Here is a 24,619-nt window from a genome sequence, read left to right on the forward strand (position 1 = left end):
TTCCCACCCACACAATGAATATTTCATAAAAATAAAACAGTTCGGGCTCTGCCCTTGATGTTGACATTTCTCTGTCTTTATCTGCATTCTGTAGGTTGATATGGTTGCTTAGGTCAAAGACGGCAATAGGGCCACACCATGTATTGTCATAATCAATCTATTTATCTCCAAAGGATCCAGTTCTGCCTTCTTGTTCCCACCCTGTGCTCCCTCTCATTTCACGCATCATTTAGCCACCATTCATTCATCCAATTTGATCTTTCTCTTCTGTGCCTCCCTCTTTCTGTTCCTGTTTCTCTCCCAGTAACCTTCTCCCCTTCTTCCTATCTGTGTCCCTTTCTCATGCTGCATTATTTACAATGTGGAAATGCCTAAAATTGCCGGCCACTACTTATTATAATAGGAATTTATCAAGGGCATGGAAAGGGGTCTGGTTCTGACAGCCCCAGTGCATCGCGGGAAAGTTAGACCGAGGAGAGTTGGAGGGGAAGGATGGGACAAGGGGAAAGAATGCGGGGAGGGTTTGTGTGCGTTGCGTGGTGGTGTGAGGTGCTAAGCGGTGGTTTTATGCAGAATAACCTTGGTGGCTTGCTGCATTAGTGACATCACAGGCTCACGCTGCATTGACCAACGTCACAGCTGCTGCAGCAAGACTTGGCTGATATGCATCCCTTATTTTTGTCCTCTTCCTCTCTCATTCACTGCTCTCCCTCTCTATTTTCATCCCCCCCTCTGTTTCCTGCTTCTTTTATCGTCCCAGTCTATCTGTTATTTTCTCTCACTTTTAACTTCCTGTCCTTTTTTTCTTCCCCTCTGTCTCATCCGGAGCTGTAGCTGTAACTATGCTGTAACATCACAGCCCCCCCCCCCCGAATGATAATCATGCTGGAAAGCACTTGTTCAGTTTGAAGCCTCTGCATAATGAAACACAGGCATCACAGGCTGATGTGGTGCAGCTTTTCCTTTCTCTGAGATTTTTGTCTCTTTTACATCATTCCCATTCTCAGTCCAGCACTACATCATCTTCCTTGTCTTGTAGTTCCCTGGCTTGAACCCACTGCTCCTTCATCTCCACTTCATCCTCTTTCCCTTCTCTCCATCCAGGACCTCACACTGGCATTCAGTGGCTTGGCAGTTGATCCCCTTGGCTTGGTGGGAGAGGTTAAGAAAGCCTCTGTGGCCGCTTCGCCATGCAGCCCATGCAGCACCATGTACCTTTATATCTCCTCACATTCCCTTCTTCATCTGAGAAATCACTTCTCTTTCAGCAGCCCCCCCGACTCACCCCTCTTTTCCCCCCACAGCTCTCTCCACCTTGATCTGCAGGCTTTTCTAGAGCAGCTCCTTAAGACCCCTCTGACAGGGTACAGTTTCAGCCCAGTTTGTCATCATGATTTATAAGAAACATGATCTTCTAAATCACTGCAGCCAATGCCCCTGGTTTACCATGCCAGCTCAAGTCTTGGATGCCATCAGGCACGCACGTAAAGCAAACATACACAACTGGGCTCGCAAACAGTACTCATCACCCCCTGCCTCTTTTACCAAGCCAGTCTATCCCCACTTATGAGCCTGCATTCGGTGTGATGTCCTAAGTGTCAGTCAAACCCTCCAAGCCTTTCAGCACCTATGGCAGCTGTCAGCCACTCTTCAAGACCATGAATGGCAACTGGCTACTAAGTGTAATCAAGCTACGAAATAATCGTCTTGATAATACGCCCCTTGATACAGAAATTATTTGGCCGACAGCACATGGCGTGGCACACCTGCTCCCTCAGTATACTCGTAGAGATAGCAGGGCGCTATCTGACTCAAGGGGCCTATTTGTGGTTGTACGCCTCTGCACCAGCAACAGCCTTGGCTAGAGGCATTATGTTTACAGGTTGTCCACCCTTCCGTCCCATTCTCAGGAACATCTTGAGGGAATTTCTTCAAGCCTGGCACAAACATTTATTTGAAGTCAAGGATAAATTGTTTAGATTTTGGTGTTCAAAGGTCAACGTCACTGTGACCCCTTGTCTTAGGAACACAATATATCGGGAATACGGGGAGGGAATTTCATTACATCTGGCACAAATGTCCACTTGGACTGACAAATGAACTGATAAGAATTTGGTGGTCAAAGGTCAAAGGTCAAGGTCTGTGTATCCTCACAAATCATATTTTTAGGCATAACTAAAAAATTCATGCACTAATCATGACAAAATTTCACACAAATGTCCAAAAGGATAAAATGATGAAGTGATGGCATTTTATATCCAAAAAGTCAAGGTCAACTTCACTGTGACATCATACTGTCCTGCAAAAACTTTTCTGACCATTAATCAACACCATAACTCAGGAACGGAAGGGGAGATTGTGATCACATTACACAGTTGGTCAGATACTGAATCTGTGACACTAATCTTGGGTACCCACCTTGAAACTGTGGTGATTGTATAGATCTTCTTTGCTGCCGGGCTTGAAGATGTGGGTGAAGCATCCACGTTTTAGAATTTCTTGCAGCAACATCCATATTTAAACACATTGTCTACTGTCATTGCTACAACTTTTTTTTCAGTCAGAATTAGATTAATTGGCTAAGCATGTGAACACATCACCACATACAGTGCATTCCGAAAGTATTCACGACCGTTCACTGTTTCGCATTTTGTAACGTTGCAGCCATATGCTAAAATAATTTAAATTCATTTTTTACCTAATCAATCTACATTCAATACCCAATAATGACAAAGCATAAACAGAATTCTAGCAAATGTATTAAAAAGGAAAAACTGTTATATCACATTGATAAAGTATTCAGACCATTTGCTATGACACTTGAAATTTAGCTCAGGTGTCTCTCATTTCTCTTGATCATCTTTGAGATGTTTCTACACCTTTATTCCAGTCCACCTGTGGTAAATTCAATTGATTGGACATGATTTGAAAGGTATAAACCTGTCTATATAAAGGTCTCACAGCTGACAATGCATATCAGAGCAAAAACCAAGCTATGAATTCAAATGAAGTCCCTGCAGAGCTAAGAGACAGGATTGTGTCATGGCACAGATCTGGGGAAGGCTACAAAAAATACTGCTGCATTGGAGGTTCTCAAGAGCACAAGAGCCTCCATAATTCTTCAATGGAAGAAGTGAAGAACAACCTAGAGCTCTTCCTAGAGCTGACTGACCAGCCAAACCGAGCAATCGGGGAAGAAGGGCCTTGGTATCAGAGGTGACCAAGAATCTTATGGTCACCGTGGCTGAGCTCCAGAGATCCTGTGAGAAGATGGGAGAGACTACCAGAAGGACAATCACTGCTGCAGCACTCCACTGATCTGGGCTGTTTGGCAGAGTGGCCAGACCGAAGCCTCTCCTCTGTTAAAGACACATGAAAGCTGCTTTGAGTTTGCAAAAAAAGCGCCTAAAGGACTCTCAGACTGTGAGAAACAAGATTCTCTGAAACCAAGATTGAACTGTCTGGCCTCAATTCTGGTGTCCCGTCTCAAGGGAACCAGACACCGCTCATCACCTGCCCAATACCATACCAACGGTGAAGTGTGGTGGTGGCAACATCATGCTGTGGGGGTGTTATTCCGCAACAGGGACAGGGAGAGTGGTCAGGGTTGAGAAAAACCTGAACAGAAAAAAGAATAGAGATATCCTTAATGAAAAAGTGGTCCCGAGCGCTCAGGACCTCAGACTGGGCAGAAAGGTCACCTTCCAACAGGGCAATGACCCTAAGCACACAGCCAAGGCAATGCAGGAGTAGGTTAGGACTGTGAATGCCCTTGAGCGGCCCAGCCAGAGCCCTGAGTTGAACCCAACTAAACATCTTGGGAGAGAGCAGAAAATGGCTGTCCACCCAACGGTCCCCATCCAATCTGACAGAGATTGAGAGGATCTGCAGAGACAAATGGCAGAAAATCCCCAAATTCAGGTGTGTAAAGCTTGTTGTGTCATACCCAAGAAGACTTGGGGCTGTAATCACTGCCAAAGGAGCTTCAACTAAGTCCTGAGTAAAGGGTCTGAATACTTATTCCAATGTAATATTTCAGTTTTTCCTTTTTTCTAAAATTTCACAAATTTCAAAAATTGTGATTTGCTATGTCAGTATGGGGAATTGAATATAGATTGATGGGGGGGGGTATTTAAATTATTTTACATATGTCTGCAACATAACTAAATGTGAAAAAAAAAGTGAGGAGGTCTGATTGACGGAGGTATACAACGGCAAGGTGGCAATTCTAGGTAATTGAGGCCCGCCTGATAGAAGAGAGATAAAGAACGTGTGAAAAGATGGGAAATAGGGTTACATGAATACACACTGCCCACCTGTGTCTGTGTGTATGTCAGTGCCGATGTCTGTTTTGTTTCACATTCACCATACTGTGAAGCTAGACCACTGGCGACAGCTCAGTATAGCAACCAAGCATCCTATCCAGCATGTTGTCCCTGACTCACATACTTCTGTACAGACACACAAACATATACAGACTAGAGACAGACTCCCCTGATATCCCAGTAGTCTCCTGACAAATGACTCACCTCTGTTGTTTATGCTCTGAACAAACATATTAGCCAGTAGCTAGAATTTCATCAGGAGATTAGCCACACTAGTAATAGATCCCATCACATTTTTTTTCCTTTGCTGGAATGTAGAATGATTAAATCTCTGAAAACCTCAAGACTCAGAATCCACATTTTATCTTTACTATGAGATATTACAGACAGGGTCTTTGCTGCCTGAGAGCATGTATATTTAGATTTTGACCACTTCACAGGCAAGCAATTAAGTCTAGGATTGTGCAAGAGCCTGACCCTGTCCAGCCAGCAGCTGAAGGCAATCACAGTATTTATGTTGTAAGAACCCATGTATGCCCATTGACAATATGTACTGTAATAATGTGTGTGTGTTGGAGGAGGGACAGTAGTGTCAGTATGGGGCTTATGGGTCCTCAAAGCAGATAGCATGGCATCCCACTGACCCCAAGCGCAACTCCCCTCGGTATGTCTGTCAGCATGGCCGTGGTAATGAAAGCTGGAGCCAAGTACTGTTAGGGTGAATGTAGGGGTTTAGACTGCAGAGGATTTATGCACTTTGAGCTGAGCAGTTATGTCCAATGTAGACAACCAGATTATCCAAAATAGATATACTGTTTGTCTGAATATACTGCATGATAATTTATTGTCAATTTGAAAACCTGACAATAAGATGACTGAGGTACAAGGGGGGCAGACAGGTATAGGTCTCAGATGTCTCCTTCACCACATCATTGCGTGTTTATGTTCCCATTCTTGTATTCCATCTATTTATCCGCTGTAACCTGCCTACTGTCTGTGGATCCAGTCCCCAGAGTATATTGAATAACATACCATCATAATGACATGCATGCATGTGCACGTGTATAATCCAACTTGCAATGTTTTATTCACCTTTTGGCATCAGTGATCACTTAAAACATAAACATGTATTTTCTTCCATGTTCTCCTATAGAGCCAGGCAGAAGCACATTACAAAGGAAACCGTCATGCCAGGAGGGTCAAAGGCATCGAAACGTCTAAGAGTCGTCCTCAGGAGGGGGACAAGCCTAATTCTGTGCCCCCCACCTCCTCCCCATCTCCGCCCGGAGCCCCAGGCACTGTCTCAGACGGCGAGCCCAGCAAAGCGGGTGAGAAAAGCAGAAATTATAACCAGTTCTAGAAACTGAAAAACTGCTTGTGTGAGTTTTGTTGTAGAAATAATCATTTCAAACCATGCAGGATGTTCAGAGGCTTATCGTTTTTCTGGAAAATATGTAAGAATAACAAAGGCATCTAATCACAGCGGCTTTTCAGTGTATTGTTCTTCTTGTGAGCATATCAGCTCTGTGTGTGGTCTGATTTGGCTGAAGCATATCTTATGGCCAACAACGCAGTCCCACAAACCTCAGAAACTGCTTGCACTGACAGTAGTGTTTATTGTATGGCAGAAAGATGCCAGGACTTCATTTTAAAGTGACAAAAACAATTTTTAATGATTAAAAGTTAAAAATAAACTTAGAATACCGAGGAAGTTACTTTAAAAGTGGGACACAGATGAAGCATTAAGTTACTTTCTGTGACCCTGGACACATTAAATGTCATTAAGAAACTAGAAAATGTTCTCAGTAGAGCGCAGACCTCTGCCACGGCCAATGTCAAACAACATTCAACAACCAGACTTCAGAGGAAAAAATTCAAATTCATAGTAAATGATCTGGATCCACCCAAAAATGCAATGGTTTCTTCTCTGGCCCATGCCCCATCCCTCCACCAAGTTCGGTGCAAATCAGTTCAGTGGTGTTTGCCTAATCCTGCTGTCAAACAAACAGACAAACAAACAAACACACAAACAAACACACAAACAAACAAACACACAACCAAACAAACGTGCATGATCACAAAACCTCAGTGGTGGAATGGTAATTAAACTGAGCTTTAACTTCAAAGCAGTGTGTCCAAGTCAGTCGGAATGTAGCTACAGTTAATTAGCACTGGCAAATGCTTGATGAAAAAATAATGATCAGCTGCCAGAAAGGAAGCATGTTGACAGGAAAGTTAAACTAAAAACAGAGGGATTCTGACCCCATTTTCCAATAGGGCTGAGAAGTTAGAGCCAAAATTGAAATTCTAGCATGACCGTAACCGAATATATGATATTAAATATATGTATTCATTGCACATATTAGAGATCGATTCAGTTCATTACAATCAGTTGTATGTTCTGGCAAAGCTGAAAATATTTACAACTAGGAAAATTGCTTACTCGGCTAGACCACAGTGTATTAAGGCAGTGTTAGTAAATCAAACACACAGATACATGTTTACTGTCATGAGAGATGCTTCATTAGTTTACATCACAGGGTTTATTTTGTTTTACTTTAGGACAATATACTGAGGCCAAAGGATCACCTTTTATTGATCTTGTCTGGCCAACAGCTGTTTAGCGTAGAGATGGGTAGACTAACCAACATGAAAGCCAGGCGTCAGGTGTCTTGCTGTCTGAGTGATAGGTTGATCAAAGTAGAAGCATCATTACCGTACTACAGAAAATCCTCTGTATTAGTCTAACCACAGCAATGCTTTGTTCAGCTGGGCAATGTAAAACTAGTTTGGTGTCCATCCATTTAGACTGTGAGTGAGATGGTGAGTTGGCATAGAACATGGCAATGTGGCAGTTTCTTGGCATCTTTTCAAGGAACCCCACTGTGCTGTGCACATGTTTGTGTGTGTGGGTGTTTGCACAATCCTGAGTGAGTTATTGAGAAGTGCAACACCATTTGCCACAGTGTCAAAATAGACCATGTTACCTGAGTCCAGGGTGGTGGTAATGAGTGCTAAGACTGAATGAGAAAAATAAATATGACACCATTGTGGAAGAGTCTAATACACCAGAATCTAAGCCAGATAGCACAGAGATGCCAGCTGATCTGACTTTAATGAAAAGCAATTCACTGTTGGCAGGTTAATTTATTAGTTGGTAAATATACAGGGTATGATCAAGGCATCGCAAGCTCTTTCTTTAGCAGTATGTCTTTAGCTCTTTCCCTGTTGTCTCAGTCTTACTTAATCTCTCCCCGTCTTGCTCATCTTCCTATTTCAAGCTGTAATTCAGAGACTGGGTACTGTGTGCCTCTGCCCTTCTCCTTTCTCCACCCAGAATTTTCCATTCCCTCAGTGTCATCACTCTGTCCTTGGATGAAACACGAGGCAATGAATAGACTGGTCCTGTTTTGATGACATTTACAAAGGTTTCTTTAGCTGACTGTTTGCCAGACATTTCCACTTTTTTTACAGGAGGGCACAGAGTAAACATGATGAATGAAAAGATGAAACTCGGGTCCAATAAAGGCCAGAATGCAGCAACATGTCAGACCAAAGGTCTTAGCATTTCACTGTCTTTTACTATCCACAAAAATAACACTTAAAAATGTCTTCTAGCTGATCCAAGAGTAGTAAAAAGCAAGTCCTATCTTACTCACTCTCCCTCATGGGGGATCTGAGATCAGCTCTAGGCCAATTGCCATTTGCGAGACTTCCCATGTTGAACTCCAAGCACATGAGGAGCCAAAACAAGCCTGCCATGATTGAGATCTGAAAGTAGCAACATGTGAAAGAATGCCTTTTTCCATCCAAGCCTCTTTCTCGTGACCCTGGAACCTTGTCTCTTCCTGGTCGGCCTGCATGCTTGCTTACTTGTGAGTGTGTGATTGTGTGCGTGTGTTTGTATTTTTGTTACCTCACAGGGAACTTTTCTGGTAAAAATACTGACCTTTTCAGGATCAGTATTCCTCATCAGGGCCAAAGCACGGTCCTAATGAAGCAAAACATTTAATATTATTTACAAGGTCATGGTTAAGGTGAGATATGAATTGAGGTTAGGTTAAGGTTAGCGTTTAGGCTGTCCACAATGAATGGAAGTCAATGCAATGTCCTTACAAGGATAGCTGCACAAACGTGTGTGTGTGTGTGTGTGTGTGTGTGTGTGTCCTCAGCATAATGCTGTCCCACTGCTCCATGGTACGGGGAGAGATCTTTGGGTGCAGGAAGCAGTGCTTGACCTCAACTGGGAATGCAGCATCTGGAAGACGGACGCTGTGATTTGGGCTGTGGAGCCGAATGCAGGTCATTCAGGGGCAGTTACTCTGAAACTGGATGCACCGGGTTATATCCATTGTGTATGCACACACAGACACACATAGATAAACAATGTGATTATGCCCATGCAAGCACACATTTGCAAGGACGAGGAGAAGATTTCCCACAGTGCAAATCCCATACAACCCAGAGCAGCATTTGTTGTTGATGTTGAGCGTTTTTTCCTGTGCATGGTCTGTTTGTGGATATGGGATCTTACACAATATCACAGTATTCTGAGACATTCAGGTATGACACAGTAGTAGTACAGTCTAGCGTTGGTATGATGGCCTTCTCTTTCTCATTAACATATTAATGACACAGTCACGAAGCAGTGATGGCCATAAACAGGACACATTAAGATCTTCCTTAAATAGAGAGAGGTCAGTTATAGTTTGAATGCTGTTGCTTCTTCAACCTTATGGCTAACAGAAAAGGTCATAAGTTTTACGACCCTTAAAGAGTTTGTGCTCAGTGTTCCCCCCCAAAGAGGAGGCCCTTGGCTTTGGGGGATTTGGCCTGGAGAACTGAGGGTTTGGCTGCGCCTGTAGGCAATGGAGAGGCAGCTGTTTACTGCTCTTCCTTCCCTCCTTCCCATCCTCTCTATCCCTCCGCTGTCCGACACGCCCACTCTAATGACGGGCCCTGTTAAAACCACCCTGATATTATAGCAGTCTTTAGTCAACACAAACACTCACAGGCGCACACACCCAAGGTCAATTAAATAGCTGACTTTCATGAGAAGGCTAGGGTTGCATGGCTGTGAGGTGACTGTAGTATTGAGTTACACAGAGCTCATATGCTTTTCATGCACCGTCTACATTTGTTGTTGGTCTTGGAGTTTAATTGAGGGAACTCACCAAATTTTTTTCTCTCTAGTGAGCTATTTGATGAAATCTACCTGCAATAACATGAGTATCTGATGGACATAATTTGCCTGACTGTGCGTATGTGTGTGTATGACTCAGAGTTCGGATGTAGGCCAGGCTGGGGAAAAAGGCACCCAACTGCATTATGAAATAGGCTTGGGTCTTGTGGGGCCAGCATTAGGTTTCGTAGGTCATTAAACATTAAGAATGGGCATCGGGTGGTGGGGGGGTACTGATGGCAGACAGAGGCATCCTGCCTAAGTAACCCCTGGTCACACACGCGCGCGCACACACACACACACACACACACACACACACACACACACACACACCCACACACACACAATGAAACAGGCCTGCCTACAAACTGCTATACCCACACTTAGTCAACACCCCAGTGTTGTGGTAAACCTCCTGGTATTTTTGCTTGATGATTTGTATCCCAAAATAATGCAAGCCTCTGTATTTCTGTTAATCTTGGTTTTACTTGCACTGCCTTTAGTTAATGTTTAAAATTATATGCATCACCGCATAATGCTCCACCTACACAAAGGATTGATTAAGGCAATAACTCTGTTGTTCTGCTTTCAACCTCACATTTTATGTAAAAATAAAAGGCTTACTCGTTGTTTGGTTTTCTAGCGCCATGGATCACTTACACTCTGTGTAGAATAAGGAACATATGCTTACATAGGCACTCCTTAATATACTGCCTTCCCCACCAATTCCACGGTCAGATATTTTTTATATTTGCAGGAAGCTATTGCAGACTAAAGAGAAAATTTCACACTTAAGGAATCAGGATGATCATTGATTCTTGCAGCAAACAATGGAAGTTCCTTTGGTCTGAATTTGAATTGGTCTGAATCTCTTAAATCCCATGGCTTTATCAACAAAACTTCTCCCCATGGACTGCATACTATACATAGCTTTAATTTCCTGAAGTTGATTAAGGCAATGCAGACACACCAGGCTGTGGTGTAAAGCATCTGGACTGAGTTATCTCCCTCTGTTGACCTCTCCCAGTGAATAATGCCTTCTTCTATTTGGCTATGAGGCCAGCTAGCAGGGATGAAGGTCAGTTAACTTCCTTTAATTAGACTTTCATATCCCTAGTTTCTGAAGAATCAAGTAACTCTGACAGTGGGATCCTCCGGGCAAGAAAATAAAGCAATTTGTCTACCCTAGAAGGAATTTTTCATGCTTTTCATTTTAGTCAGTAAATACAATAAAAAGAAACACTTTTCTTTTCAGTGAGATGAGTTATTTTGGGTTGCTGAGACAGACAGTGCATTACTGTGGCTATGGCTATGTGGCCTCAAGGGTTTAGCCTCAAGCTGAACTTGTAAGGAGGATGACTGTAGGAGACATTCACCGTGGTATGAGGTGAAACAGTGACTGGATGTGATGGTTTGGTAAGGCAGACCTTCAGGTTATCATCGATCATGAAATCTCTTATTACTATTTGGCCAACAACCTCTGTTCCGCCCCACTTGATTTTAACTCAAACCACATGTTATAGACGTGTTGGATTCTGGGTTTGTTTCTCTGCGTTGTAATGAAATATGCTGTGTGTGGGCAAAACTTCAACAGCAATACTGGAAAGAACTACTCTAGCTTTTCTATCATGCTTCCTTCCTGCACATGCAGGTACAGGCACTGCAATCAGCTTAACCAGCTCAGTTGCACTATGGCAAAGTAGGCACATTATGAGTCACAAAGCTTTTCAAAGAGCACAGCACTTTGATCCAGGTTTGCTTTATTGACCCCTCAACGCCTTATAGAGTCAGAGTAAGATTTTTTTTTTTTTTTCCTTTTTAACTTAACATCTGTTTGACAAACGCTCTGTGCAGCCAGCAGCTCTGCAGCTGGAAACTTCCAATATGGAAAGAGAGGGAATTTTGATCTTGGAAAGCAGTGGAATGGAAAGCACTCAAAATATCATTTTCATCAGAGATGATGCAATAGAATAGCCAGAGCAACTCTGTAGTTATACAATACACAAATTATCATATCGTCACATAAGAATCACAGGGTAGAACAAAAACATAAAAATACCACGGCCCCTATGGATTCTGTCATGTGACAAAATGATAAAGCATGTGGAGATTCTAAAAAGGAAACTGGGCAGTTGAAGTCAATGTTTGTTTTCTTCCCAGAAATACTTCATATTATCCCTTTAATACCATAATCCAGTGGGGCTTTTCCATTTTCTGCCTTTGGCGCTACATCCTGTGGAGTTTGAGAAAGGGGCCTGCTGGTCCCTGCAGATGGGGGGCGTTCTGGATACCCCACCCAAATTTAGGGGGTCTTTTTTCAGCCAACACCCATTACTTTGTGAATACCGAAGGCATTGCGTATGGGAGTGGCTGAGCAGAAACATGTGTTTGGAAATGTATGTATAAATATGTTCTGTGATGAAAAAAGAAAGAGTTACCATCATACACTGAAACACATGCTAATATAAGAAATGAAAACTACACAGAGAGACAGAGGGAGAGAGAGCAGGGGAAAAGTGAGCAGAGAATGAGAGGAGGCTTAATGATATTATCTTTGGATTTCATGTCTTGCCCTGTGACAAAGCAAGTGCCATTTTGCTTCAACACCAGCCAAAAACGACAGGTGTGCTGGAAAGAGTGGAAACATGCACAGGCTGAGGTATCTTCCTCTTAATTCTCTCTTCGGAAGATTTCCAATAAGAGACCACATCAGTGGAAAGGTTGAATTGAAAACTTCAAAAAGCCCGGAAACATATCAAACCATATGCCCTTCCCTTTACACTCATGGGACATACGTTTTCCCTCTCTGATCCACCTCATGTGTAACTTAAATTAAAAGGAGCTCTTTTTGGCCAATTATGGCCTATACATTAGGAGATAAAACGCACTTCTGTGTGCAAGCATTTTACGTTGGTTTGTCTGATCTATGGAGCTGACTGTGCTTTCCACATTCATTCGGGAGTCGTTAGTGATATGGTTTGACGTAGTAAGCGTTTTTTGTCTGGGGGACTTTGCTTTACCACAGAGTTTAAAGACAATGAGGTCAGTAGTAAAACACTTTATTGTTTGAGGTATGAACTTTTTGGACTATAAAATTAGTTCTTTGATTTTTTTTTAACACTGAATTAATGTTTATTTTGTTTCTTTCTTTGTTTCTCCCTTTGTTTTTATAGATGAAACACTCTCACCACCTCTCACCACCCCGCCTACCCCCCCCATGGACTCCCCCGTGCCCTCAGTGTGCCCCCTCCTGCCTACCCCCACCCCTCCCTTGATCCCCCCTTCCTCCTCCTCCCCAGGCTGTGGCAGCGGAGGCACCAACTCAGAGCAACCTGGATCCGGACCACCGGTTTCAGGAGCTGCCGGCACCTCGGCCTCCAACAGCTCGTCCAAGCCAGAGACAGAGGAGGACAAGGCCAAGAAGCTGCTTTACTGCTCACTGTGCAAGGTGGCAGTCAACTCCTTGTCACAACTGGAGGCCCACAACAAAGGTTAGTTAATCTGTGAGCTCTGATACACTGAAATTGCTGTGGTGCTTGTGAACTTTCCAGAAATTAGCTGGCAATCAAACCACGTGGGACTAACTGTGACATCTTTCTCCTTGAATCTTGTGTTTAGTTTCTGGAGCTGGAATTTACTCCCTCATTGCTTCCGCTATGGTTGGATTCTTCTCTGTTTACTCAAACCACACTGCTGTTGTTGTGGCTGGAAACGAAATGTATCACATCCGGTGTGTGTTAGAGGAATTTTGCCAGGAACGACCCACGTATTGGAATTTTTAAAAAATGTGTCTACAAGTGTAAAAAAAAAATTGCAGTGGTTGTTAATGCAATACATTTCTTGATAATGTCAAGACAAGAAGAAATTAATGGACTCAGAGAAAACCAGAAACTGGTCAATTTAAGAGAGGAAATTCATTGAAAATCTCTCTTTTAGTTCACAACTTTGAAAGTTTAACATCACTGCTTTTAAATGATGTGGGATACTTTTGCCATGAAAATTAAATATTTACTAAATAAAGAACATCACATATTTTAAGTGAATTTAGTAACATCATTTATTTATATAATAGCACTTACTATTACACTCTCTCTTAAAATATATTTATAAGACAACATTTAATTAATTAATATTCATTTAAGGGGATGAATTATTATATTTTAATGAGCTCTAACAGACAATATCATGTGTTTAGAACAATATAGCAGTTCTTATTAACTGTGAGGAGGTTGAGTACTATGTACTAATATGAAATGACAAAAATATACTTAATTTATCTTACTTTGGGCTCCTCACAGTTGTACACACACAAACTATAAAAAATAAAGTATAGTACGCACAAGAACCTGACTGCACTCACTGTAAGCGTACCTGTCTGGGTTCATGAATTTGATTAAAGAAATGCCCTTAGTAATTGTTTCAGGTTGAGTGCGACCCAGCAGATGGTGCTGAGATGAACACTGATCAGCAGATAACTGATCTGTTTTGACACTGACAGGGACGACCTTTGTACCAAGCTCTGCTCTCCTGGTTTCAGGAGTTCTGTCAAGGTGCCTCACCTGTGAGTGCCTGCTCTTTCAGACAGCACACTGCTAACACACCCACACAACACTACAATTTCTTAAGTCACACAAGATATAGGTATTTAAAAGAAAACTCTTCCACCACTCAAAGATTCATGATTTATCTTGTCGTTTGCAGCACGCGGCATAAAAAGTGTTCCACACAGCCTGAAGCCTCTTTCTCTTGAAAAATTTGCAGGGGAGGAGGTTAAGGCGAGAAACCACTGCATGGGGGATTTAGTGGGAAAATAAAAGAAAAATAGGCTGTTATGTGGGTGAGCTCTCCACAATACCAGCCTCAACATTCAGTCAGACAGCTTTCACACATGGCAACACTTTCTCAAGGCTCCAAATACCCGTGAGGTGCCCACTGCCTGCTTTAATCCTTTATGCCCTACCAATTTAGCACTGCCCGTGACCTTTTTTCCCCCTGAAGACAGTTTCTATCTGCTGTATCTCCACTCTTTCTTTGGGGAGTATAATCTCCTACACATACATCACCCGTACATCAGGAAAACTACAGAGGCACAGTGTATGAAGGGCTTTTGGAATTCATGCTTTATCATGCTTTGATTTAATCATGCTTTGATTAATTCTGTATCATTCTAATAACTACTCAACAGAAGATTTGCATTGCATCTGCCCACCAGCACATTTACTATGTACATGCACATTGAAGTAAAACCAAAGATCACACACACAGCTTCTAAACATGGAGCTAATTGCTAATTGCAGCTAATTACCTCAAGTTCAACCAATGGATAAAAACAGAGCTGAAAGTGAGAGAAATGCAGTGGAAGCAGTCACCCTCCTTCATTTACAAAATCAAAACGGTGCATGTTAGCAGGGTTCAAAAATAAAAGCATATGTCATGTAGACACCAAGACATGAACAGTGTGCGTGGCAGAGAATGAACAGCAGAAAAGACAAAAAAAGAAAAGAGAGAGAAGGATGTATGTAATGTTATTTTAACATTTATGCAACAGTCTCCCTTCAACCCATTGCATGTTTTTGTATTTTCAATGTGCTTTGTCTCTTGCGTTTTTGGTTCGCACTATGAATCAACAATACAAAGACAAAGAAAAATCTACTGAGCCATCCATTGTCAGACCAAAATAGAACAAAGGATAAAAACAGGCACCCCAGGAGCAGATTTCTGGCCAAGAGCGAAATCCGTCATTCCAGCCCCTTCCTCCCCAGTGGAGCCCACAAGCCTCCATGGCCACCCAACCCCGATGAGTTCGCTCTCCTCTGTAACCTTAACCCTGGTCAAAGGGATTTTAGAAAGTGACTCAAATTCATAGTTAGAGCCAATGATGGTGAGATGCTTTACTTTTGGAGTAGAGAGGCATAGCAGTAAGGAGGTTAAGAAGCCACAGGGTCGAGGGGGGACATGACTAAAATTTTTAAGCCAAGAACACAACGTGATTATTTAATGAAGAACTATTCTGGCACACTCTCTAGTGTGCTGCTTTGCAGACAACTTGAAAGGGAAGGTAATATGCAAGAGCACTTTTCTCTATGCAATCTCCTTTGCACATTCAGCCAGTGAGATTTGTTCAAATTAAGAATGTAAAGAAAATACTGCATATAGAAATACGATGCATAATGGTATGAAACATGCATCCCCACAGTTTAGAATCTCTTGTAAATTCTTGTTAGCAGGTGGACAACATTTATTGCTAACATCTCTCAGAATATCTTTTTCTGAATTGCTCAATATTTAAATTATCATTGCTGGAATCACAATTGGATTAATAGCATTGTGTAGGGAGACTATGGGGAGTCACACCATTAAGAGGCCTGAGTGCACATGTAGTTGTGTTATTTTTCTTGGTATTGCTTTATGTCAAAGAAAGACATCTGTTATGTTTTTATTTAACTGTTTTATGTCTAGAGTTACACATGCATCTATAATGAAACAGGTCAGTAATTTGATTGCTCAGCAGTATGGTTTGACAGAAACAACAGCTGCTCAACCAGAAACATGACCATATCAAGTGTTATACAGCATGAACTTCATTCAGAATTAGATTTTAGGTATCATATTTTGTTCCCGGTTTTACAAAACACGGAGCTGGAAGTTTTACTTCATCACATACATATTTAGTGAAAAAGTAAAAAGCACAGGTGTAATGATCTTTCAGCAAAGCAAATGCTTGGACTGAATAATACCAGACAAACCTGCTTCTAATAATAACCTGCCCTTAAATTTCCAAACTTTGACATTTACTTTCAAAATTATTGATTTGAAAGTGAAGGTTCAGTGGTCCAGCGCTGTCATTGATATTGGCACACTGGCACATTGCGGTGCATATAATTCACTACAGTGCATACTGTAGTGCATACCATATCTCAACTTCTCCACTGAATAAAACATAATCAATCAGTTATTGCAATATGAACAGTAGAGAGGGTTTTGAGTTCATCTTCCAGATTACCAGGTGCACAGCTGTCTGACTGCAGCCCTCTAGTGGTAAAAACTTAGCACTACGACTTTATACTGGAACATGTTCCATATATGTCGTGCATATGTGGTCATTTACTGGAGAATCGAGACACTCATACATATTCTTTTCTTTCATGCTCTGATATTTGTCACTGTCACTGTTTTTCCATCAGTGCTTTGAGCTACAGAGAAACACTGCCCAGACTCATTTTACTTCAGACAGGTGGAAGCAGCATGACTCATATGTTATCAATTGTAATAGATCTCCACTGTATTATTTAATTTGATTGTATTAGCTGCTAAGACTGTAATTTCATCTTGGTTAATGACATTTCTGTGTTTTTGCTTGTGTGTCTGCCTGAAGGTACCAAACACAAAACTATCCTGGAGGCACGGAGCGGGCTGGGCCCTATCAAGGCGTATCCTCGCTTGGGCCCCAAACCCAGTGGAGAGCAGGGAGGGGGGCCGGTCGACCCCAACACTCAGGAACGAACCTTCCACTGTGAGATCTGCAATGTGCGGGTCAACTCTGAACTGCAACTCAAACAGGTAGGAAGAAGAAGATATCCAACCAATGGTTCAGAGTCTTAAGATACAATCGGTCCAAAAACTTCACACAACTCTGCATTTTCACATTGCTGGATTTCATCCACTTTAATGGTCTAGTATAGAAAATATTTTCACTTACGGAAAGTGGGAATAACTTGTGTTCCTGATTCCTGTGTTCTTTCTTTTTAGCACATATCAAGTCGAAGGCACCGGGACGGCATGGCGGGCAAGCCTAACCCCCTCCTCAGCCGACACAAGAAGCACAGGGGGGCTGATCTGACGGTAATCTTTCAAGTTTCTGATGCCTCCTGTGACATAGTCAGCAAACCTGAGATCCACAGAGCAAATAGAAAGTGATAACCACGAACATGAAGTCTGCGACGCTTTGGAGTGGTTAGAGCGTGTTGATCTGATCCATTCAAAGGCCTATCAGTTGTTCTGTGGTTGGCTGTATCCTCCACCTGAAAAATACTAACTCAGCTGAACTGAAATCTCTGTATTATGACAGATTGGGGAGTCTGAAAAGGAAGGTCTATATTTTTGTTTCCTCTATATGTGTTGACCTTCTGGAACTAATCATTTTATCCCTCTCTCTCCTCTTTCTCTTGTCTCGTGTCTCTTTGTTCAAACCCTTCTGTAACTAGTCCTCTTTGACCTTCTCCAAGGATCTCACCAAAGCTTTGGGTGCAGGGCTCTTGCCCAACCCCTTGGCTGTTGCTGCAGCAATGGCCGCTGCAGCTTCCTCGAACCCGCTGGCCCTCCGTGCAGCCGCTCCTGGGCCACACCCACACCATCACCTATTGCAAGGCCCACCTCTCAGCCACGCCATCCTAAGACCCGCCCCAGGGCCTATCCGCACCACCCACGGGCCAATCCTCTTCTCCCCTTACTGACACATCACCCTCTGACTTCGGCCAGTCAGGAGCAGCCACTCCAAAAGCACACTGTGAAGATACAAACATGATCCACAAACAGCAATTGATAAGGGGAAAAAAATCCAATAATTTAAGTATCGAACTGAGAGAAAAGCAAGGCAAAGGAGCAGCTGAAAGGAGTAGAAGTATATGTCTCTCTTTTTTTTCCCTTTACCTGAAATTCTCCCTCCATTTCAAAGACTTCCAAGTGATCTGTAGATGGGATGAGCAGAGGAGAGATATTCATTATGCATCAAACTCCCTTGTACATCTCTAACATCCACTGGTCCCTCTCCCTTGCACTGTGGCCCTGTCATGGCCGTCTCGATAGCTACAGAAGAAACACATGCAGAACTTTCTAGAAACATTAGACCACATGTAGTGTTGCATTATTTTCTGGGCCAGGTTGGTTTTCTTCTGTCATCACGGCTCAACGTGTTCTTCTCATCCTATGCACCTCAAAAACCAAGACAATAATGTTATGTCAGTAGGGTAGCTGCTTCCATCGGTCTTTGCTGTATGCGTCACATGTAGCTGTGGCGGCCTTCATGGTACTGTACATGTCCTGTTCTGCGCCGGAGGCCAGCAACTCTTCAGTTTGTGACACTAGGTCCTCGCTAGATACAATGTGACTTCATCTGACAGGCAGGTGGTAGCCACATCTGAACCTGTCTGATGGTTGGGGGAGGGGGGGTTCAGAGAGCAGAAAAATGACTGTGGGGGACTGCAATCCCCTGTCATTTCCTGAGAGGGTGAGGTGAGAGGAGGGCTGGCATGGGTCAGTGGGTGGATTGACCCCAGGGCGCATGCAGACACACACAGGCCCAAATGAATCTGTGTTTCAAAATAGACTGTATCAACAAAAATCACTACAGGGCACATCTGCCAACCTTCATAACAGTCAGAGAAGAGCCTCACCAAAGGGGAGAGAGGATGGGAGAAACAGCAGAAGTCACAGATTGGTACATACTGCACTGCTGTATTTGATACATAGTCACTGTCCTAAACTTAGATTGTGTTTGATAGCAAGATTCTGTGCTTTTATGTACAGTAGTGAGAAATTCTATACTGGAGAGAGCATAGATCATATGTATTTGATGAGACTACATTTCACATTAAGCCAACAAAAAGAATTTTATTGACATCCTTAACATTACTGTGGTTTTCAATCACAGGTTGGTTCACTGTGTAGGTGGGAAGGTATGACTTAGGCGCAACCCTTTGCACTGATGTATTAATGTCGTTTCTGCATGCAGCCTCGCAATAAGGTCCTGCAGGGTCAGGCTTCAGCATCAGTGGGTTGAACTCTTCCATTCCTGCCCTATCCTCCTCCCCTCTCCCATTTCCAAAGGTTCATATGAGTCTATGGTAGAGGGCACATCAACACTGGCAACCATAATGCTGAACTGGAACAAATTAAAGAGATGAAGATGAAAGACGAGTACTTTCTTGGAGAAATGATCTTGAGCTGTAGTGACAACCGAGCCAGAAGCCCAGCGAGGCTGCCCGGAGCAGACGTCCAGCCCAAGGCATCTATCAATACTTCCTGTCTTACAACTGAAAGCCATGAAATGCACCATGATTTGTTTTCTTTTACAAAGACTGGTGAGCACTTTCTTTTGTTTGGTTTGGACTGTTTGTGTTTATATCACACATAAGACAAGAGCAAAATAAAAAAACACAATAAAAGTATTTTTGTAGGTAGGAAATGCTAATAACTGCGTCCATGAAGGGAAAAGAAAAAAGGGGTGGAATTACTGGATAGTGGATTATATAAGTGTTGAGTCAGACAGACTGACATAGAGGCAGACTAACTGACTCAGCGGGGAGCCACAAAAGCTAGCTAAGCAGCAGCAGACCTACCTTGCTCGACAGCTTGAAGCTATCACCCTTTTCTGAACAAGATGTACACTGTGCCCTTTCATTGAGAAGCAATGAGCTCTAATGTCTTACCTTTGTCTGAATATTGCAATGCAATGAGCAATTTTTATCAGAGTGACTTGTTATCATTGTGACATGTTGTGACATGTTGTCTGGAGTCAAGTGTAAACTGGGAGCACGCCAACTGACAGACTTTTCTGTTCTTCCATGAGGAGTGCTAGCCCTAGAAGGGATTTGGAGAGGGGCAGAGAGCGACAGAGGTGTAGCTGGGCTTAGGTACCGACCCTTCATATTAAAGGGCCTTTTTACTATGGTAATCTCTGCTTGGGGAACAGGGTACAACGCCAGGTATCAAGGGATTAAAGATAGATGTGTTCAACAGGCTTATTTTTAGTTGGATTTACTGAATTGCATTTTTTTTTTTCTGTGTGTGCGAAACGTGTTTAAGTGAAAATCCTGAGGAACATTATCAATGCCATTACTTAAAGAAGAAGCTGGCTTGGCGTCAGCCTTCCACCATTGTGCTCTTTTTGTTGCTGAATGAAACCTCCTTTGCAGAGTTCATTTTGTGAGTGAGATACTTTTCCAGGACCTGTGCTCTCTTTCCTGTTGGTGTGTGTAACATATGTATTCTAGTGTGTGTTGGGACCGGCTCTCTCCCCACTTCCCACCAATCAGAGACAGAAGCAACCTGGAGCTATAAAGTGGCCTAATACAACAATGGAGACAAAAACCTGCACGTTTGGTTTAGGAAGATTGATCAATCATCCTGGATACTCTCAGATGTGATCAAAGTACTCCAATCTTGTCCCTTGTAGGTCAGTCAAGTAGCAGCACCACAGATATGTTCATATTGTTCTTGATATGTTCATTCTGTGGTAATTCCCATTGATCCATCCTCATAATTCACATATGGGAAATAAATGTTAGATTCCTATTTTCTGGGCAGGTATTTCATGTTAGCTGTGTTTAGGCTACTAGCCTTAGCCTTATTCTGCCCTCAGTCTCTCCCAGAGCAGAAAGAGAGAGATGGAGAGGCTATCGTGTAACTTTGTCTTGCCAATAAAGTTATTTTTGAATTTCATTGTCTGAGGGGACAAAGAGTTTGTATGGCGAATTGTAGCAATACCTGACTCATTCTGGCTACTCTTGTTTATTGCAATAAGAAAATTAAACAATAAATGTGTATGTGAGTAAAACATTATAAATGTAATTTAAATGAAAAAGAAACTTTATGGTAAATACCATCGGTATCAAGAGAAACCATGGTGGAAAAAAATAAATGTCAATAAATCATCAAATGAAACTGATGTCTGCAGGTTTTTATGAATCATTGTTTGTTCCAGCACCTTCTATCAAATACCAGAGCTCATAAAGAAAAATACTAAAAAAAAATCTAATCTCTCTAATACATGCACATGTTATCTTTCAGTGCATCATAGCCCCAGTCTATACAGTATATATGCCACTAATACATTATGTTTCATCCAGTTTAAAAAAGATTTACATCATCTTGGTTTGACTATTTTGGATGGTAAGGTTGATAACTTGAAACAATCAAACTGCTAAAAAAAGAAATCAGAGATTATGTCATTGGGAGATAAATTTTTGTAACCAATTAATTGACGGCGAATTAGAAACATTTTTTTTTTAGAATTACATTAAAAAAAAGAGTATAATACTGTAAGTCTTTAACTCTTTTTTATTTAGATTCTGCAGGGCCTCTGGCTGTGAATCACAAAATGTGTTCCCCCAGTAAAATCTGCTTTCATAAATTAGGAGCTGCTCTATTATTAACTATGCATGGAGAAGCTCCAGGATTTGTTCCAAGAAGACGCCATCTACAATCTTGCCTCTGTTCCTTTCAAACAAAGGAAAGACTTGTTCAGATTTGATCAAAAGATGCCCAACTTACCATTGTAACATCACTGTAGTGTGAATTCAGAAAATCGCTCATGTTCATGTTTTATTCACCCACAAAGTTCTTTTTGGCTGATGTTTCCATTAAATTTTTAACATTTTTTTTGCAAATTTCTTGTGAAATACTGAAACGTTTGACCTCTTCAGGGCTTTAACAATTAGTTATGATGCACTCAACTCATAAACAGATTTAACCTGAGGAGTGGTTGCAAGCAGACACTGTTTAATTTTAAGGGGTGACCAGCCAAAAAAGTTTGGAATCACTGACTGAAAAATCAAACCTAAAGGTAATTAATAATTTTCTCCCCTCAATCTTTGCCACTACCACTACTTGCTTTTTCTGAATGGCAATATTCTTAAGGTGCTTTGGACCATTTTATCCATGTTTTGCAATCATTTGGTTGAATATATACACTCAGAGGCAACTTTATTAGGTACACCTTGTCAAGAGGGTTCCCCATAACCTCTAAGCTAAACTGCACATTGCCATCTCTTGGTTTTGACCTACAAACTGCCAAACCAGTCCTAGCCCATTTTGACTCCTTTTATGGTCAAGTTCCTGGGGGAATGTGCCAAGTGTGGTACAGATAGAGCGAGATTGTACTGTGTTTGGTAGAAAATGCTGATTTTGAGCAGTTTGTGATTGACATTTACTCTCTCATTGTGTTTAGGACTGTTATTCTACTGCTAACCAACATTATTTATCTATTTTGTAACGGATAAATCATTGCTTATTTACTAATTGTTATTTTCGGGAGTAGGAGGAGCTACTGTCTATAAAAACAGGAGTTGGAGCTTCTCCCAGGGGTTCAGACCATGCTGGCATTTGCAGGCCACAGTAGCTGCCAAGGGCCCTACCTTAAAAGGGGCATAGCCTTGTGCTTTCTTGTTTGATTGCTTTTCTTCATTTTATTCATATTTCTTTGTTACTTTTTAGTTTTGTAATTCTTCAGTTTAGGACAAGCTGATCTGGACTGTGAATGTGCCGCACCTACTCCACTGCCAAGGAAAAAAAAAAAAACAGTAAGACTGTTGAACAACTTAAAGACCCCCCCTTTTTTTTTTTCCTTTTTCTGCTCATTCAACCTTACACACCTGTACAGTCTAATGCAGTCCAATACAACTGCTCTGCCATAATGTACCTTTTAAAAGCTCATAATGCTCAGTTTTTGGCGACATTGTCAGAAATGTTATTACTGAGGTTATGGTTAAAGGTGATGTGGTATTTATGGTGTTTATGATGAGAGGGGTGCAGAATATCAGACACCTCTGAATGTAAAGCAGTCCAGTACAACATCACCTCTAATTATGACCGCAGTGCTAAAACATATAATTTAATGTCAACACAAACCAAAAATTATAGGCTACATAAAAGTAGACTTGTTGTTCCTAATAGGTGTACCTAATAAAGTGGACACATTTTTTTATGAGTTTTAACAATTGGGCATTTGTTCCATTTGAGCATTTGACCAAGCAACATCCTTTTTGGGTCCAGCAGAAACATGAACATAAACACTAACTTTTAAGTGAGTCATTCATCTCAGCTGCCATCAGATATTGCTGAATCTCCTTTGTGAGCAGCAGTTGCAGCTAGGAGTAGGAGTAGCTGACTGGTGCTGCATTGTACTGTCGGATGAAAGGCAGTATTGTACTGTCTGGATAGCATTGCTTATTTCCTCATGTCATTCCCAGGGGACTGTTGCAGTAGTTCTCTGCATGTTGTAACAATACACACCTCAGCCACTAGATGGTCCTGCTGTCATGACTGGGAAGCAGGTCCACTTGAAACAATGCAGTATGGTCGAAAAGAGCCGTTTATTCTGCGTAGCATAGGCAGTATAAATTATTTGCACCTCAACCTTATGTAACACTGCATTGATTTAGAAGTAAAATGCACTGCATTGATTATGTACAGTATTCATAATCACCTTATTGTTCTGGTTAGATACAGTAAATTATATTGAATATATATATTAAAGAACTATAGATATCCATGTGGCAGCGAAAAGGCATAGAGCAGATTGGACAGATGGTTGTTATACTATACTTTCTTTATTGCCACGCTCATCACATACACTATAAAACTAAATGATTCATATAGTAGGATTCTGCAGCAAAAAAAAAAAAAAAATCAAATGTCACTACTCAAAGATGGATCGTCAGATGGTATATTGTCATCTGAAGTACTGCAGTCTCTCTCTGGTACAGAAAGTTTAACTCTGCTGAGATACAGTATACATTCAGAGGCAAGTCTTGGACATCTGCATACTTGCTTGGAAATGTGAGAACATGACCACTTTTATAAATAGTAATTTGATTTATATGAAGACATAAATTTTTATATGATCATTTAAAGTTGTATTCTATGAAAAAATACATGTTCTACAGCCTAGCAGCACAATTTACTGTCCATATATGGTTAGGTGGCTTTACAGATAATTACCATACTGCCTTTTCGGTGAAATTTGTCAGAAATGATGATCAACATTGAATTTGAAATACCTCCATCATGACATTTTATTTTGCCAGATATTTATTCCATTAATTACTTTACATTTAGAACAACACAGAGAGAGGACAGGAAGACCCTCACAATGTTTATTCCTCTTTTTAGAGCAAATTCTATTTTGTTTTTGTTTTTTTCCTTTCTATAGATCATAATTTCTAAAAGCAAAAGCATAATGGCATGGACCTAAGAGGCAGAACCAGAAGCTATTTTCTGGAGAGCTCCATGCATTGACATGAGGCAATAACACAGTGATATAGTCAGACAGGGATCTTCAAATGGAATCTGAAGAGGTAGAGATACGTAACTGTACTTTTCTCTAAATGGAAGT

General features: G+C 41.6%; 1 protein-coding gene across 4 annotated transcripts in view; it reads left to right on the forward strand.

The window, feature by feature from the left end:
* The window catches only part of znf385a (zinc finger protein 385A), a 56,800-nt gene extending 35,659 nt beyond the window's left edge, over nucleotides 1–21,141 (forward strand). For 3 of the 4 annotated variants that reach the window (XM_040153391.1, XM_040153394.1, XM_040153393.1), the window contains 5 exons: nucleotides 5,479–5,653; nucleotides 12,681–12,998; nucleotides 16,883–17,067; nucleotides 17,257–17,349; nucleotides 17,712–21,141. In XM_040153391.1, the coding sequence (XP_040009325.1) occupies nucleotides 5,479–5,653; nucleotides 12,681–12,998; nucleotides 16,883–17,067; nucleotides 17,257–17,349; nucleotides 17,712–17,960 (1,020 nt within the window). In that variant the 3' untranslated portion in view covers nucleotides 17,961–21,141. The remainder of the gene's footprint in view (nucleotides 1–5,478; nucleotides 5,654–12,680; nucleotides 12,999–16,882; nucleotides 17,068–17,256; nucleotides 17,350–17,711) is intronic. The other variant, XM_040153392.1, reaches the window with a different exon arrangement.
* The last annotated feature ends 3,478 nt before the right edge of the window (nucleotides 21,142–24,619 follow it).

The sequence above is a fragment of the Xiphias gladius genome, chromosome 18 (genome assembly GCF_016859285.1).
Source record: "Xiphias gladius isolate SHS-SW01 ecotype Sanya breed wild chromosome 18, ASM1685928v1, whole genome shotgun sequence".
NCBI lineage: Eukaryota > Metazoa > Chordata > Actinopteri > Istiophoriformes > Xiphiidae > Xiphias > Xiphias gladius.